This window comes from Arachis stenosperma, chromosome 8 (assembly GCF_014773155.1).
Source record: "Arachis stenosperma cultivar V10309 chromosome 8, arast.V10309.gnm1.PFL2, whole genome shotgun sequence".
Taxonomy (NCBI): Eukaryota; Viridiplantae; Streptophyta; class Magnoliopsida; order Fabales; family Fabaceae; genus Arachis; species Arachis stenosperma.
In genome coordinates, this window is record NC_080384.1 from 17066764 (window position 1) to 17083391 (window position 16628).

The following is a 16628-nucleotide window of genomic DNA, read 5'->3' on the forward strand; positions in this document are numbered from 1 at the left end:
AGCAGGCACAAAATGGTACCTCAGGTACAACGTCCGCAAATTGGTGCAACTCCAAGCTGTTACACACGAAATGGCATGCCATGGCCAACTCTATTGGGCCAGACGCGAAAAGGAACCACATCAGCTGTACTCCACACAAAATGGAGTCCGAAATTCACTATATAAAGGAGTGGGGCATGCAGTTTGCAAGCATGGATTAAAATTTTTATTTTATGACGGAAAATTTCTACTCCGACGACTCTCACTTTTCTCTATGTCTTTCTCTTCTATGTAAAATTCTGTAGTGGGTATTTTGTAGTGTCCATGGCCACTGAAAATGTGTACGTTGTTGTATATCCGAATGGAAAAATTTCTCTCACATCTGAAGGTGTTACATTTGTTTGTGATGATCCACTGTGGATAATGATTCCTCCGCAGACGCCGTTCGAAGAGCAGAAGAATGTGATCCTAATGAATACCGGTCTGGTTGGAAAGAAGGAGATCACAAAGTTGACTTACAGAATGCAAGTTGCGGTTGCCAACTCGTTTACATATCAAAAAATGCAGATTAAGTCTGACCAACAAGTTTCGATGATGTTTTCTTATCATCGGAGCATTGAAAGTATATACTCGTTGGAACTATGTGTTTGTCTCCAACATGTTGATAGAAGCTCCTCTAGTTCCAATAATGTGGTGCAACATGGAAATGTTGGTGCCGCTAATTTGATGCCATTCTAGGAGATTTTTAGACCTCGGAGTCCCACATTCAACGCCTTTGTGACGCACGGACAAGCAGTAGGAAATTGTTCTCGATGTCCTCCCCCGTCTAACCGAGTTGCATCCCCAGAAGGTAATGTCGATTGGTTGGCAGACACGTTCGACGAAGTTGAGATCGAAGACGATAGTGGTGAAGAAGCAGAAGTGGTTCCTGAAACCCAACCCGTTCACCGTGAGAGGGATCTTCCGAGTCGTGTTGAATCAGGTGGTGGATCAAGCGGTACTCCAGGCCCCTTTCTGTCTTTAAATCTCGGTGCAATGGGTTCGACCACCGCTGAAGACACACCTAGCAACTATGCTTTGTCCGGTTAGATGGAGCTGGAGGCCGGTCTAAAATTTCTTAATAGAGAAACTGCTATGCTTGCCGTAAAGAACTACAGTATTCGTAGAAGTGCGGAATACAAGGTTGTAGAGTCGGATTAGGCTAGGTATGTAAGTCGATGCAAGCAGTTTGGGGACCAATGCCGTTAGTCGATTCGAGTTGCAAAGATCATGCTCAACCTGATAGCGACGTCATCTGCCACCATATATATCCCATGGTACAAGCAGATGCTACTATTTGCATAAAGGTGCTGCAAGGTTCAGTCGAATCAGCATATAGGTACAAGGTTTCTTACAAGAAGGTGTGGCATGCAAAGCAGAAGGCAATTGCGAAAATTTATGGTGATTGGGATGAGTCATATGACCAGCTGCGGAGATATTTCAACGCACTACAAACTTTCATTCTAGGTAACCATGTCAATTGAAAGTTTTGTCAATTTATGACTTGCAGTCCAACCAGCATGATTCTAATTAACTGTAGTCGTGTCAGGTACAATCGTTGATCTCCAAACACGTCCGAACTATGTCGGCAACACCTTGGACCATCATAGTGTTGTTTTTCATCATATTTTTTGGTCTTTTCCGTCCTGTGTTGAAGCCTTCAGAAACTGCAAGCCACTTGTCTCAGTGGACGGAACACACTTGTATGAAAAGTACGCAGGGACCTTGTTGATGGGCATAGCGCAGGACGGGAATAACAACATCCTGCCAATTGCTTTTGTAATTGTCGAAAGAGAGAACACTGATTCGTGGTTCTTTTTCTTATCGAATCTAAGGAGATATGTAGCCACTCAACCTGGGATACTGCTTATCTCTGACCGGCATGCAGCAATAAAGGCCGCTTTAGAGCGGGCTGGTTGTGGATGGGAACACAATAAGTTATGTGTGAGACATATTGCCTCTAATTTTGCAACAAGTTTCAAGAGCAAGGAAGCCAAAAAGCACCTAGTTAACGCGGCGTATTCAAAGACACAAGAGCAGGCAAGTACTACCTTGATTTAATTAGCAACGAGGATCCAATTAAATCTCTGCAAATGATAGCATGGATTCGAGGGTTAGAGCCGCCGAAGTGGTTACAACATCTTAATGAAGGCCGTCGATACGGTCACACGACAACCAATCTGTCAGAGTGTATCAACTCAGTTCTCAAGGGAACCCGAAACCTCCTGGTTTGTGCTATTGTGAAGTCTACCTACCATCGACTGAATGCATTGCTTGTCAAGAAGGGTAGAGAGGTATAGTCGCAGATCGCGTGTAGTCATGTTTTCTCATAATTTCTGCAAAAAGCTATATTGGCAAATAGAGATGGAATCTCGCAGATGCTTGTCACGTCTTATGATGGAGCGGTCTATCTTTACAGTAGACGAGATAGCAGCCATCAGGTATCAGTTGCGGTTCAGGGTTCACCGAGAACATGGCAGATGTGACTGTGGATACTTTCAGGTGTTGCATTATCCATGTGCTCATGCGTTGGCTGCATATGCACATGCATTGGTCTCGTTATGTCGCGGCTGTTTCTCGGGTTGAGAGCATGTTTCGGGTTTACCAGATGGAATTTTCTCCAATGTCGGACGAGTTGTGGCCACCGTACGAGGGTGAACGCGTCGTTCCAAACCCCCATCTCTGCCGAACAATGGAAGGACGTCCGTTGTCGACCAGGATCAGGAATGAGATGGACGAGATAGAGCCAGGACCTGGAAAGCGTTGCGGACTTTGTAGGCAACCGGGTCATACACGACGAAACTGCCCGCATGTGTTTTCTACTTATTATTGCATGTTTCCTATACTTAGTATTGCATGTTTCGAGTTATGTCTTTTCAATTAAGTCACGTTGTATGTTTTATGATAGTAATTAAGCATGCTTATTGTTGTGGTTGAATTTACATAAGTTTACAATAGTGATTTAATGAAGCATGTTTTCAATATTAATTAGGACGAGACTTGAATAAGTAACCTTTATTACCGAAATGTGGGTACAACAAACTTCAACAAGTTAATAAAACAGTGAGGACCTCAAACATACCGCACTTAAGTTACATGCAACATCACTTGGAATAAAAAGTACATGACCCTAAATACTACCTAGACTCCAGTAATGGTGGTCATAACCCAATCTCCCACCTGTACCGCATGAAGGTGCTCTAATGTCACGCCGAGGGCGACCTGTGTGGTCATCCTTCACAGAAGGATCAGCCCCTACGAAAGAAAGACGTCGCCCCTGCATGAAGGAGATATCGTAAGCTGGACGTAGAGATGACACTGCGGTGTCGGTGATAGATGCGGATCTCCTCCTTGCAATTAGGGGTTGTGGGTCGGTCTTTAAACATGAAAGGGCTAGACCAAGCTCCGTGGGTGTATGCGGTGACGGCCGCTGAGGGATGAAATGGTCCAAGCCATCAAAAAAGGAAGAAAAGTTTGTCCATCCAAATCTATCCATGGAATCAATCAGATCCTGTGTACCACCGCCTTGAGAGGATCCACCAACCTCGTAGCTACTCTGATGTGGCATGAATTGCTGCATCGAACTTGGCTGAGGTTGGTCCCCGGCCATGTAAGGTTGAGGGTAGTAGAAATCTTCGTGGAGAGGAACTTGGTGTTGTGGATCATGTGGTCCGACCTCTGTTTCATCTTGTGGCCGATCCTGTTTGGGAAACTCTCCCTCTTCGAACCCCATCCCAAAAACTCCTTGATGTATTCCTCGACGCGCTCATCGGCGCCTATGGTCTTATGGAACATCAGGTAACCTTACCACCGGTGCTCTTCCATACTCTGTCGGTACACCAGGAGGAATGTCATCGGTTCGCGGATCATGCAATGCTTCCGGGGCGGAGAGAAACCTCCGGGTCCTGTCACATTACCATCTATAGTAATCCTGACCGGGACGCAAGGTGTTGGCCCGATTAATGTGCAGGCGATATGCCTCAGTTTGACGGCTAACCCATATCTTAAACCAAGTTAACAGGCGGATGGGCCACCACCCATCATCATTTCGGGCTGACTGTCGATGGAATGTGTTCATATTCAGCGAAAGGCTTGGTGGTCCTTGTCTTCCCCCAAATTGACGCAATACCCTGTTGATATTGAGAATCTCAATCCACCGGAATAATATTAGAGGTACAACCGGGTGGTAGAAGTCTCCATGAGAATGGCCGAGAAATTCAGCGAAAACTCTTGACAGAATATGAGGATCCATGTGCGGCATCCAATTAAACTGCAAAAAGCAGAATATAACGTAAACACATACTTAAGGCATCTCCATAGCTGATTATCAAAAGACCATAAACCGTACCTCGTCCACCTGCAAATTGTCCAACCTTAGACGATTTCTAAGAAGGCCTTGCTCAGCATAGTCATTGTGTCCCTTCTTTCCTGCCCACCTGATGCAACCCCAAAACGTGTAAATAAACTGTATAGTAAACAACGAACGAAATGTATAATGTAACGAAATTTAGTAGGATATGCCAAAAAGTTGCCACACCTTGTAGCTAACGGAAAGGTATGCGGCGTCGTAACATCTGGTGCCCAGAACGATAGCTTGTAATAAATCCATGACATTAACAACGTATGGCAGCCAGCCATACCTTCGACGGTGTAATCTGTTGTCAAGCACATGGCTCGATATAGCCAACAAAGACATGTGCTCCCCCAACTATAAGTGCTGATGGCATCAAAATCGGCAAGCAAAGGTAGGTAGAGAACATGGACTGTGTTGTTGGCCTTGTTCGGTAGCAACACGCCGCCCAACAAATATAAAATGTAATAACGGGCATACTGGATCATGACATCATCCATTGCATCAAGCGACATCTGTTGAAAATGACTTTTGATCTACTTCAGCCGTATGTTATACTTAGTTGTCCCTACATGTCCAGTTGGTACATCACCAAGTAGCTCTTCGCACCATTGCCATATATCTCTCTGGTGAAACTTGTTCTATGACCTTAGAGTTCCACTAACAGGCTCGCCATCAATGGGTAACCCTAACTGCATAGCCATATCCTCTAGTGTTATGGTACACTCACCCAACGGGAGATGAAACGTGTGCGGCTCGGATCGCCATCGTTCAACAAATGCACTTATCAGCGGATTGTCATACTCAAAACGCTTTATTAAGGATGCATAATAGAATCCTGCTCGTCGTAAATATGGTTCAAGTCTCTGCTGCCTGAGATCCATGCTTGGATCCACCAGATCCGACATGAAAACATCAACAAGTGTGCCATGCGGCGTCAGAACACGTGCGGGCTGCAACATCGAAACCGGAATACCACACTTAAGTTTACACTACCAAATGTTAAATAATGATAGAGACTAATAACAATATTAACCACACATGACACTTACCTTATGAATCAAATGCGCGGCAATATGCACTTCGTCTAACCGATTAAGATTTTCTTCCACGTTCATACCACTACCATCCCTATGTTACACATTTATATTCAAGCCACAAAACAAAAATCTTAGCAAAAATTTAGTTTTTTCTCCGACTCTCTTCCACGGTTTACATTAACAAACCCTCTCTTCCAATATTATCCACTGCATGAAGCACTTGGTCCCCTACCCCCTTTAAATAAACACATCAATTCATCAACCCCAATCTTGCCACCACAAGCACCCAATGCATGCATGTACGGGGACTGACGCTCTGGAAGTTGCAGCCATGCATTTCGTGGCTGCCGCCATTGTGGTGGGCATTTCGTGGACGCCGCAACTGAGGTCGTCCATTTCGCGTGTGCCGGGCCCGCCTTGGCTCATTTCGTGGCCGCCTCTACTGGAATGACCATTTCACTGCCGTTGCCAAGGAGATGATCCAATTCGTTGCTGCTATGGGGGAGTTGGACTTTCAATCAGATTTATCAGTCCATCTTCATCCAGTTCGTGGGCAGCTCTCTTGTATTGGCATGCAAATCCATTTCGTGAGTGACGTGCATGAATTAAAAATGTGTACTCTTAAAATTATTTTCATCCATGTGTAATTAGGAAATTAAAGTTTTTTACTTATTTATTTTAATAAAAAAGCCAAATTTTCACAATAGAAAATATAAAATCCAACTATTTATATATTTTTATTTAATTAGATGATATGTTTTAGTTCGTCAAATATTAATTGGTCACAAATTTAAATTTTATTTAAGAATTTGTAATTTTATATTGGCTAGTAAATTATTATATATAAAACAAATTTTAAATATCAACTCATTAAAACAAACGAATGAAGTCGACAATAATGAATGAATTATAATAGTCCAATGGGTGGCAGCTTAACGAATCACAAAAGGCCACAACATCTGCCGTATCTTCTCTGAGTGTCTCCACGACACAACAACTAATTCTTGATTCTTCATTAATTAAATATGCCACTCGCAATTTAATGTGTAATTAAAGAAAAAATTAAACATTAATTAGTATACCGATTCTACTATACAGCTTTTGTTTTTTTCCACACTTTAGAAGGTAGATTGCCACTTCCCACGTGCACTGAGATTGGGTCCATTACAGATTAAATGATTGTTTACCCTCACTCTCCCCTGCGCCTTCACATTCTTTCCAACACACTCCACTTTTTCTTCTATCGTCAGCCCTAATCAAACATTATTTATTTAAGAATAAATACTTCATCCGATTCACAATTATTTTAGAAAGACAATAAAATTCTAAAAAAAATCTAATCTAGCTCTTAATTTTCTTTTGAAATTAATTAATTTTTGTGTAAAAAAAATAATATTAATTTTTTTTACACAAAAATCGATTAGTCTTATAAAAATAAAATTTAAGAATTAGGTTGAATTTTTTTTGTAAAAAAATTTCGTTATTTTTCAAAATAATTTTCAAGGTCGTTTTGGATTTTTTTTCTTTATTCAATCCTAAAATTTATTACATACTTTCTTGTTCATTTATACTTTAAAACCAATTTAGATTAGCTTAATAATCAGCTCATTCATCTATTTAATTAAATATTAGAATTTTAAATTCTGTCTTATATATTTTTTAAATAAAATTTAAATTCACAATAAATTAATTCTTAATTAATCAAATTAAAAAATATCGTAAACAACCAAAATTTATACTTTAAGGATAATCTATGTTAAGAATGACATTTAATTAAGAGGTAAAAAAATTATTGTGCTTAAGTTTAGAATTTAATCTAAACTGAAGAAGAAGATCGTTATCGACAACAAAAAATGTTTCTATAATTGTCAGAAATTAATCACTATATATTTATATATAATTATATTTATTATTTCATATATTTTTAATAAATAATTAATTATAAAATAATACTTTTTTTACAACTGAGTAATTAAGTTTTTTCATAAATATTAAAAATTAGTTAATACTATATTTTTATATTTTAATTATAAATACAAATCTAATTTAATTATATTGTTTATAAATTTTAATTATAAATATTATCATTTTCTATTCTAAAAAATAGGGCAATTCACCTAAATAAATTGTTTCACTTTTAAAATTATGCAAATACATTGTTTCTAAAATGAAGATGCAAACGCGAATTATGTTGAGTTGTGGCAGCATGGAAACTGCTGTTACCTACCGCGGTTTCTGCATGATTATGATTGGTCATAAATCTGATAGGAGCGGTTTATGTGCATTGGAACACGTGTGTAAACCGCTAGAGAGAGCAGCGGTTTAGGTTGAGTATGAAAACAAATAGTTTTACTAATCTTTATCTAAAAAATAATTACAAAACAAATAATTAATGGTATATACTATTTAAATAATATCATAAATAAAAAAATTTAATTTATCATTTCACAATATAATTTAAAAAATATAAATATACATGCAATAAATTTTTTATTTGTATTTATTATTAAAAGTGAGACTAAATTACAAATAAAAAAATACAATACTCAGTATTAAATTATATAAATCAAGACTATTTTTTTTTATTCTCATCTCTCTTAAAATTTATAAATAATAAAATAATTTATTTTTAGCCAAAAGTTCACTAAATCATATATTTTTCTCTTTAAAAATTATTTCATTCTCTTTATTTGTATCAACCATACAAAGAAGATTTTGGAGAATTCGGAACATAGGTTGTATTCTTTGCTGCTGATTTGTATTTAAGGTTCTAGCTAAATGATTTTTTTTATTTGTGCAATTTTATTGTCTTATGCCAAAAAAATAAAAGCTATTTGTATTTTATAGTTAATTGATTGGATAAATAATAGTGATAGCATCGTAATTTTGATGAATAAAATAAAAAATATAAGTTGTATTAAGATACTAAACCTAAGTTGGTTAAGATACTAAACCCAGTTTAAATAAACAGCTTAATTAACCTCATTTTAAAAAAATATTTTAAATAATAAATACTTATATTAAAAATAACTTATAAGAAAAAAGTAATAAAAACTTTTTATATTTAGTTTTTTTAGTTCTAAAAATACTTAATCTAAGAAAAGAGTAATAAAAAAATTTTTATTATAAAAGAAGTTATTTTTTTAAACTTTTTTATAAATATTAAAATAATTTTAAAAAAAATTATAATTTAATTTTAAAAATTATATTAAATATTAATATTATATTTTTTTACAAATTAAAAATTAAAAAAATAACTTGTGAACCTATTCAAAGGAACCCTAAATTTATAACAAGTTTAAACTAAAAAAAGAAAGAAAGAAAGATAGAAATATAATGGAGATTAGAAGGGAATAGTGAGTTGGCAAAAGTCGCTTGTCTTGGCTTAAGCAATGTCTTTATCGAAATCCATAACAAAATCCAAACAACCAAAGCCAATTGGGTAATGGGGACATTGGGGCCAATGTATGCTTGGGAAAATGGGATAATGAACATTGTGTTTGGTTCAAACTTTAGCAACCAAATTTTAATTCCTCCTCCTTCTTATTATTAATCCCAAAAACTTTCATTTTTTCCATTAGTCAAATCAAATAAAGTGAAATTGAGTAGCCCAAAAATTAACTCCAGGTAAGAAATGTTTTCATTTATAAATATTCTAAAGCTTATATTCTTAGGAGATGTGCTATTTATAATAATTATTGATAATTTTACTTTTTAATTAAGTTTTAAGTTTTTATTTTATTAAACAAAATAATTCTTATGTCAAATTTTAATAAAAGTTTAGACAATTTAATTTCTATTGTTATTTAATAAAGACATAATATAATTCATAAAAATTTTTAAATTTTTTTAAATTAGTTCTTTTGTATAGACGAATAATATAATGTAGAGATATATTTGTTTAACAGAATAAAAATTTAAAAATTAATTTAATAATTAAAAGTTATTGAAAACTAAAATGTCTGACTAAAAATTTGTTGGAAACTGATTTAATTTTGGATATTACTCTCAACATGTTAAACAAAATATATAATCATGCGAGATTGTATGCCAAAAAATAAATAAATAAACAAGAATGCTGTATATTCCCAATTTTACCACATTATCTTTATATATACTCATAATAAAATAAATTTTGGTACTTTTATTTATAAAAATATATCAAAAAGTAACATATTAAACTCATATTAAAAAAAAAAATCCAATTGAAGATTGGCAGCCCTTAACTTGTGCGCACGCTGTTTGCCTTCTGGCTGAATGTGACAACGGATCTCTATGTGTCTTGTCTTGAATCATTTTTATTTTTCTTAAAAAACTATTTACAACCTTTAATCTAAATATCTAATTATGTATTTATTTTTTATGAAAAGAAAAGGTATGTACAGCCTTTAATCTAACTAGAGCATAGTGTTACCAGTTAATGTTGCCAAGGGGAAAACATATATATATGTATATGTGGCTAGTAATGTTGTTTTATGCATGTTACTTTGGGGTGTTTGGGTTTTTCCCATTTGGAGTTACTTCAACCCACTGCTTCTATTGGACCTCCTTCCAATAACCAATTGGTGGCTAAATCATATTTATAATGAAATTATGCCTTCAGATTTCGAACTTTGTCTTTTACATGTAGTAATTTATTGGTTAATAACAAATTTTTAGATAAATTTTTGATTTATAACACTATTAAAATAGGCTAAATTTATCATACCAATCCGTTTACCCATTTAAATGGACAGATTTTGCCTTTAAAATTAAACCTATTTAAATTTCGGGCTAAACGGGCTGAGTCCGATTAACTCGAAAAAAATGACGGATTAAACGGGTGGCCCGTTTATTTTTTAAATTTAAAAAAAAAATAGTACTTTCAGTCGATATTTCTCTCGATCCGATCCGATCTAAAAATTCGACCCATCAACTAAAAAAATATTATTTTTAAAGTTTTTTTTACCTAAAAATGGTATTTTTTAAAAAATTAAATTAAATGATAAACGGGCTGGCCCATTTAACTTATCGAGCTGACCATAAACGGTCCGAGTTAGAAAATTCTGACCCGTGAATAAAACGAGCTTAAACGGGCAAGCCCATTTAATCCACGGGTTTTACGGGCCGAGCCTAAATGGATTGGGCTAGCCCGTTTGACAACCCTGTCAATCTACGACAAATTAGTCATTATCTTATCGAGTTAAAAGAGACAAACTTTTAAATAGAGGTTCGATCCGTGACAAATTAGTCATTAGTCTACCGAACTGAAAAATACCATAAAAAACCATCCAAAAAAAAGAAATTATGCCAAGTTAGTTTGTACCATGAATTAAATACTCTAATTTTACAATATAGTTCTTTCATGTAACAAGCTGGATTTTGGTTTGATTTCATCTTAATATGATAACAATCTAACTTAATTATTTTTCCGTTAGTCGAAATTTTATATATTTATTTTCAACTTAATATAAAAAATCACATACTAGACCCACATTTTTAATTAATTCCACCAAAAATACATTTGAAAATGAAATAAAATATCCAAAATCAGTGATAAAAGAAATGTGTAATATCTGTTGGAATTAAAGTCAAAATATTGATAAATATGAATATAGGAGAAGTTGAGTAAAAAATAATTATTTTAAGAAAAACAAAAATTAATTGAAGTTGATTATAAAAAACTTGGCTTTCTAAACTTTAAATACATATTATCCAGAAGTTTTTTTTTTCAATTTAGTAGTTTGTATATTAAAAAAAAACATACTTTTTAAAATTTTTAGCAAAATGCTTTTAGAGTATTTGTTATTTTTTTTTTAAATAATACAGCGAGTCATATTAGAAATTTAGAATTTTTATTTTAAAATGAAAAAAGAACTTGTATATCAACGATGATTCAAATTAATTTTAAACTCTCAATACAATATGTGTAATTATCATAATAATATTTTCAAATTAATTTTAAAGTAATTTTAAATGAAAAAAAAAAACCCTACACGGATGCTAAGCTTTCTCTCTGTCCACAAAAGGGTAGAAGATAAAATGAATAATATGGATTTTATAACACATATATAAGCACATCCACTGATAACAAATTTCTCATTTTCTATAAAATTAAATTCTACACCACGTGATATATATTTAGTTCTTTCTTTCTTTCTTTTGGATTTTATTTTATTTTTGATGATACATTTAGCTTGTCATTAACAACTACCACAAAAGATTAATAAATCTATGATGAGATCGATCTGTTTGTAAAGTACTAATTAATAGAGTTTTGGTTTCATGCAAAGACCCTTAAATCGAATCTTCATCAATGTGGATGGAACATTTTTCTTCAACCATAATTAATAATTAATTAAATTTAATCAGCTGGTCTCAACGGCATTGACGAGTAGAGAAATTAAAGCCATTAATAAAAAATGGCAACGGATTTGATGCAAGTGTTACTATATATGCATATATATTTTTTTGTACAGACTGAAATTAATTAAAGCTATGTATTGAATTAATTAATTAATTAAATGATATTAATTTGGGGTTGGGTTGAAGTACAGAGTCTAATGGGTATGCATAAAACAAGAGTGAATAATATTCCATTGTCAGCTCAAACAAAATGATTAATATAAATGAAAGTGACATTAACAAAAAGCCAAAAATACATTGAGCTTGTTATAAATTGTGGACAAAATTAAGTTCTTAATTTGCACTTATGCAACCAGTTATAACTTAGAGTCAAAAGTGAATAAAGTCAATATTAAGTTTGGCAAAGTTTAAGCTCCATTTGAGAATATTATGATGTATTAGTTACCAACTTACCATTTAATCTCTCTAAAAGGGAAGCTAATGCATGTTACGTTTCTATAAGGAAATATAAGTATATTGAATATTACTATATAATCCAAATCTGAAAAATTAGTGGTGTTTAGTAACTGGGGAAGAGTAGGGGTTTGCAGTGTAATTTGAATTAGTTTTGAGTAAAAAATTTATATGATCTGAATATTAATTTTATTTATAGTGTCATTTGGAGTGGATATTTTTTTTAAAAAATTAAATTCAATCCGATATAATTTTAAGCGATTTGGATTGGATTGAATTTGAGGTTTTGTAAATAAAAAAAAATATACATAATAAGTCTCAATTTAAATTTTAAATAATTAATAATAATATAATAAGTCTTAATAGTATCTTAAAAAATAATAATAGTATAATAATAAAAATAAAATTATAGATTAGTTAAAATAAATAAATAAATCTAATTTTAAATATAAAATATTTATTAAAAAATAATATATGAATAATATAAAAATATATAGCAAATTAAACATATTTACAATTTTCTAGAAAAGAGAAAGAAGTTATTACAAGGGTGTTAATAAAATTTTTTATCAATGCATTTGGTTTTGAAAATATGATAAAAACATACACTGGGAATAGAACATAAAAAATATTGACACAAAAGTTAATATTTTTGTATTTTGTTTTGTGGTGAATTGAATATAAGATAAAACACATAATAAAAAGTTTATTTTTACCTTATTTTTGTCTTCACCCAAAATTTAGAATAAAAAATAAAAAAATAAAAAATATAACTACAAAAATTTGATAGTGATAATAAAAAAAATAAATTATGTCTCTAGTTAATGTCTCTATGTCATTCCTATAAAAAAGAATATAAAATATATTAAGCTTGTCTTTGTTTACAAGCATAGGACACTGAAATAGTAACACAGAAACACAAAAATTCTGTTTGGCAGATAAGACATGGATAAAGATATTGTGTACAAAAATACCAAATTATTGTATTTTGTATCCATATTCACAGGAAAAAGACAAAGACATTAATAAAAGATACAACTTATTTTTTATTTTTTTATTATTCTTATTAATTTTTTATAATTATATTTTTTATTATTATATTTTTTCCTCAAATTTAAAAAAAAAAGAGAATAAAATTAATAAATTTAACTTTCATAAATTGTTCTAATTTATTACTAAACAAAATACAAAAACATTAATTTTATGTCTTTATTCTATGTGTTTTATTTTTAATATCTTGTTTTATCTTATTCGCAGAACTAAACACAGCCTAATTTTTAAGACGTTTCTCCGTCAATATCTCACCAGCTAAATACAATTTTATATTTTTTTATTTATATTTCAGTATTCTATCTTTATAAATAAAAACATAACGTATATAATAGTTTTGATTTGGATGGTTTGTGCGAATTAGATTAATTAGTTTAACTAAATCTTTCTTTTGACAAATTTAAAGATAAACTCAAATCGACAAACAAACCATCCTGAATTTGGAGGGAGAGAGTATTAGGATATAGAGCTACCAGTTTCTTAAAATAACAAGAAATAATTAAAAATAACTGCTTGTAATTATAAATATTTGTATAATTGTATGAGCTAAACACACAAAAAAAACTTTCCCAATTTAATCTTATTGAAGCTTGTTTTCCAATTCTCTTTTCTTCTCTTTACAGTCATATAATCAGAATTGGCAATTGGCAATTTATATTCTCAATTCTCTTGCCAAACAAATTTTCAGATTGAATGCAAATGTTGCAAGGCCCTTTGGACCTTTGAATCCTATGTCCTGTTATGAACCTTATGTTTTTTATCACAAGTTACTATACTCGCCCGCAATAGGCCCAGACTTATATCAATATATTTTTGAAAAAAATTAAAATAAAAATATATTACTAAGTAAGTACTTAATAACACAAACTAAAAGATTTTTTAAAATGGTTTGTTATAAATTATAGGAAAAAATATCATAAAAATAACATAAATCCCGTTAATCCATCTAGAAATTGCAAAATTTCTTGGAACGTGAGAATTTTCATGAAGACCTTCAAATAAGACTCGAAAATAGAAATTTTTTTTGCAAAGATAAAAATGAGGGATTAAATTCTTCGAAATAAGTGCAAAGACTCGAATAAAAGTCTTTGTTTCGTCTCCATTAATTTTTGAATTATTAAATTTATTTAAATAATTTTAATAATTTATTTCTAATATAAATTTTTAAGTCATTTCATTATATATATATATATATATATATATATATATATATTGAAAAACTTAACCTTAATTTAAAATATGTCTTTTTTTTTCTCCAAAATACTAACACTATGTCATTTCATATTTTCAGTCTCTTCTCTCCATAAATATAATGCGTTATTTTATATTTTTGAACTTGTAATCTTAGACAATACTCTATTTATATATTGTGATAATATTTTATAATTTTTTTATTAGAATTTTTATATAAATTATTAATATAGAGAGACGGAAGATAGAGTTTCCATAGAGAATGAGGTTCTCGCAGAGAATGGAGCCTATGGAAAATAAGAATGAAAGACAATATTAGCCCACGACAGAAATCGAAAATGGAAATGAAAAATAAATCTGGCGACGGGACGAAAAGCGGGAGGCATCCCCCACCCATATGCCAACCCGATCCGCATCAGGTAGGGTAGGGTGCGAGTAAAATTTTCATGTAGGTCAGATAGGATGCGGGTTAAGTCTCAACCCTACCCGATCAATCGACACTCTATATATGTATATACTTATATAAAAATATGTTTCAAATGAATGTTAAATAAAAAAATTCTCACTAAATACAAAAAATGGTTAGCTACTAAAAAATGATTATTAATTGATAATTTAATATATTTTTTATATACAAATTAATTCTATTTTAAATTATCATCAAGTTATATAATAATATTACATTTTTTATAACCCACACAGATTAAAAACGAATAGAGTTAAAACTAAAATATTTTTAACCTGTAAATAAAGTAGGATGAATTTATATAAAAATCTCTACTTACAAATAAAATTAAAATTGAATCCACAATTTACTCTACCGTACTTATTATCACCTTTACCTGCTATGTCCGAGTGCCATCCCTAAATCTATCTAACTAGTGTGAAGATCCGTCCATACTAAAGTTTTGTTAACCTTATGAAAAATGAAATTATTCAATATACCTAACATATTTTGAACAAAACTCTCATATCTAATATTAATATTATACTTAAAAAAAATGACCATACTAATTTAATTGTTAATACAAGAGAAGAAAAAATATAGTCAAATATTTCATATTCATTTACAACAACTATTCATACTATATAGCAAAAAATTACATAGATTAAGTAACAAGTTCACATACTATACATATTTTAAATTTTAGAACATAAAAAACTTAGGTTCTAAAACGTAATACATATCCAAAAATAACATAGAAAGTTTCAAATCACCTAAATAATTACTTGCCCATAAATAAGAAAACAAAATATGTCCAAAGACAGTTCAACATATAGTTCAAAATATGTATCACACAGAGTAATACATAGAATATCTTTTTTTTATAAGGTCTAAGATCGTTCAATCAACAACTCTATCTAGCGGTTAGGTAGGGAGTTGAGCTTCAAGATAATCTTGTCCCCTTTTTTTAAATTGTATACTCTACAACATTCTTTTCATTCAACTCCAAACTTCCATTCTCCATCTCTTCCTCCACTTTTCAGTAAGTGAAAAAAGAATACATTCTTGCCTACGTTAGAAGTTGGACCAGTGATCTTCCAAATCAAACCATCTCCAGAGAGTTTAAGATATGCAGTAAATTTTCAGGACAAATACTGCAATGAATGATCCATAATTAGGGTAAAGAGAGTATTTTCATATATAATGAATAACAGATATAGAATGAATATTTAATAATTTTGTAAAAAAAAAAGAAAAAGAAATAACTATTTTGAGATCAACTTGCCAGTCTAAATTGACTCAAATCCGAATTTGTGATGGTCTTCTCATAATAAGCATCTGGAGTGTATCTAATTCAAGATATTTTAAACTTGTTAGTCACCACATTAAAAGATATCGATCTATACCATGATATTAAAACGCAAAACATAAGAAAAAAAAGTTACATTTAGCATTACCTGTTGTCAGAAAATTCGCTTGTTTCATTATTTTATTCGCTGACCTCCATTGATGAATTGCTTGCACTACACAAATCTATGAAATTATGAGGATCATCCCCTTCCAGTGTCTCATCTTCATCATCATTTTCATTACTGTCTGATGAGAACTCATCATCAGATGGTTCAGTCCTAGACAGAACTATCACATCAGGTGATGAGGGCTCACCATTCCTGGCATACTTTAAGTGGAACACTCTGTATATGTTATCAAGGGTTTTTGGGTCCATTAGGTCAGT

At 31.8% G+C, this 16628-nt stretch overlaps 1 protein-coding gene across 1 annotated transcript; it reads right to left on the reverse strand.

Moving 5' to 3' along the window:
• Positions 1-3931: 3931 nt before the first annotated feature.
• LOC130945483 (protein MAIN-LIKE 1-like) lies at positions 3932-4884 on the reverse strand. Its single transcript, XM_057874193.1, has 3 exons — positions 4556-4884; positions 4367-4454; positions 3932-4288 (listed from the first exon to the last, which is right to left on the reverse strand). The coding sequence occupies exons 1-3, from the start codon at positions 4882-4884 to the stop codon at positions 3932-3934; spliced, it is 774 nt and encodes a 257-aa protein (XP_057730176.1).
• Between the last annotated feature and the right edge of the window lie 11744 nt (positions 4885-16628).

Bases quoted from the DNA above. Each gene is read 5' to 3' on its own strand.
- LOC130945483 (XM_057874193.1), bottom strand. From the start codon at position 4,884: ATGTCGCTTGATGCAATGGATGATGTCATGATCCAGTATGCCCGTTAT. The intron at 4,455-4,555 runs GTGTGGCAACTT...GGGTTGCATCAG, and splicing joins ACCTTTCCGTTAGCTACAAG to GTGGGCAGGAAAGAAGGGAC. The intron at 4,289-4,366 runs GTACGGTTTATG...TGCTTTTTGCAG, and splicing joins ACAATTTGCAGGTGGACGAG to TTTAATTGGATGCCGCACAT.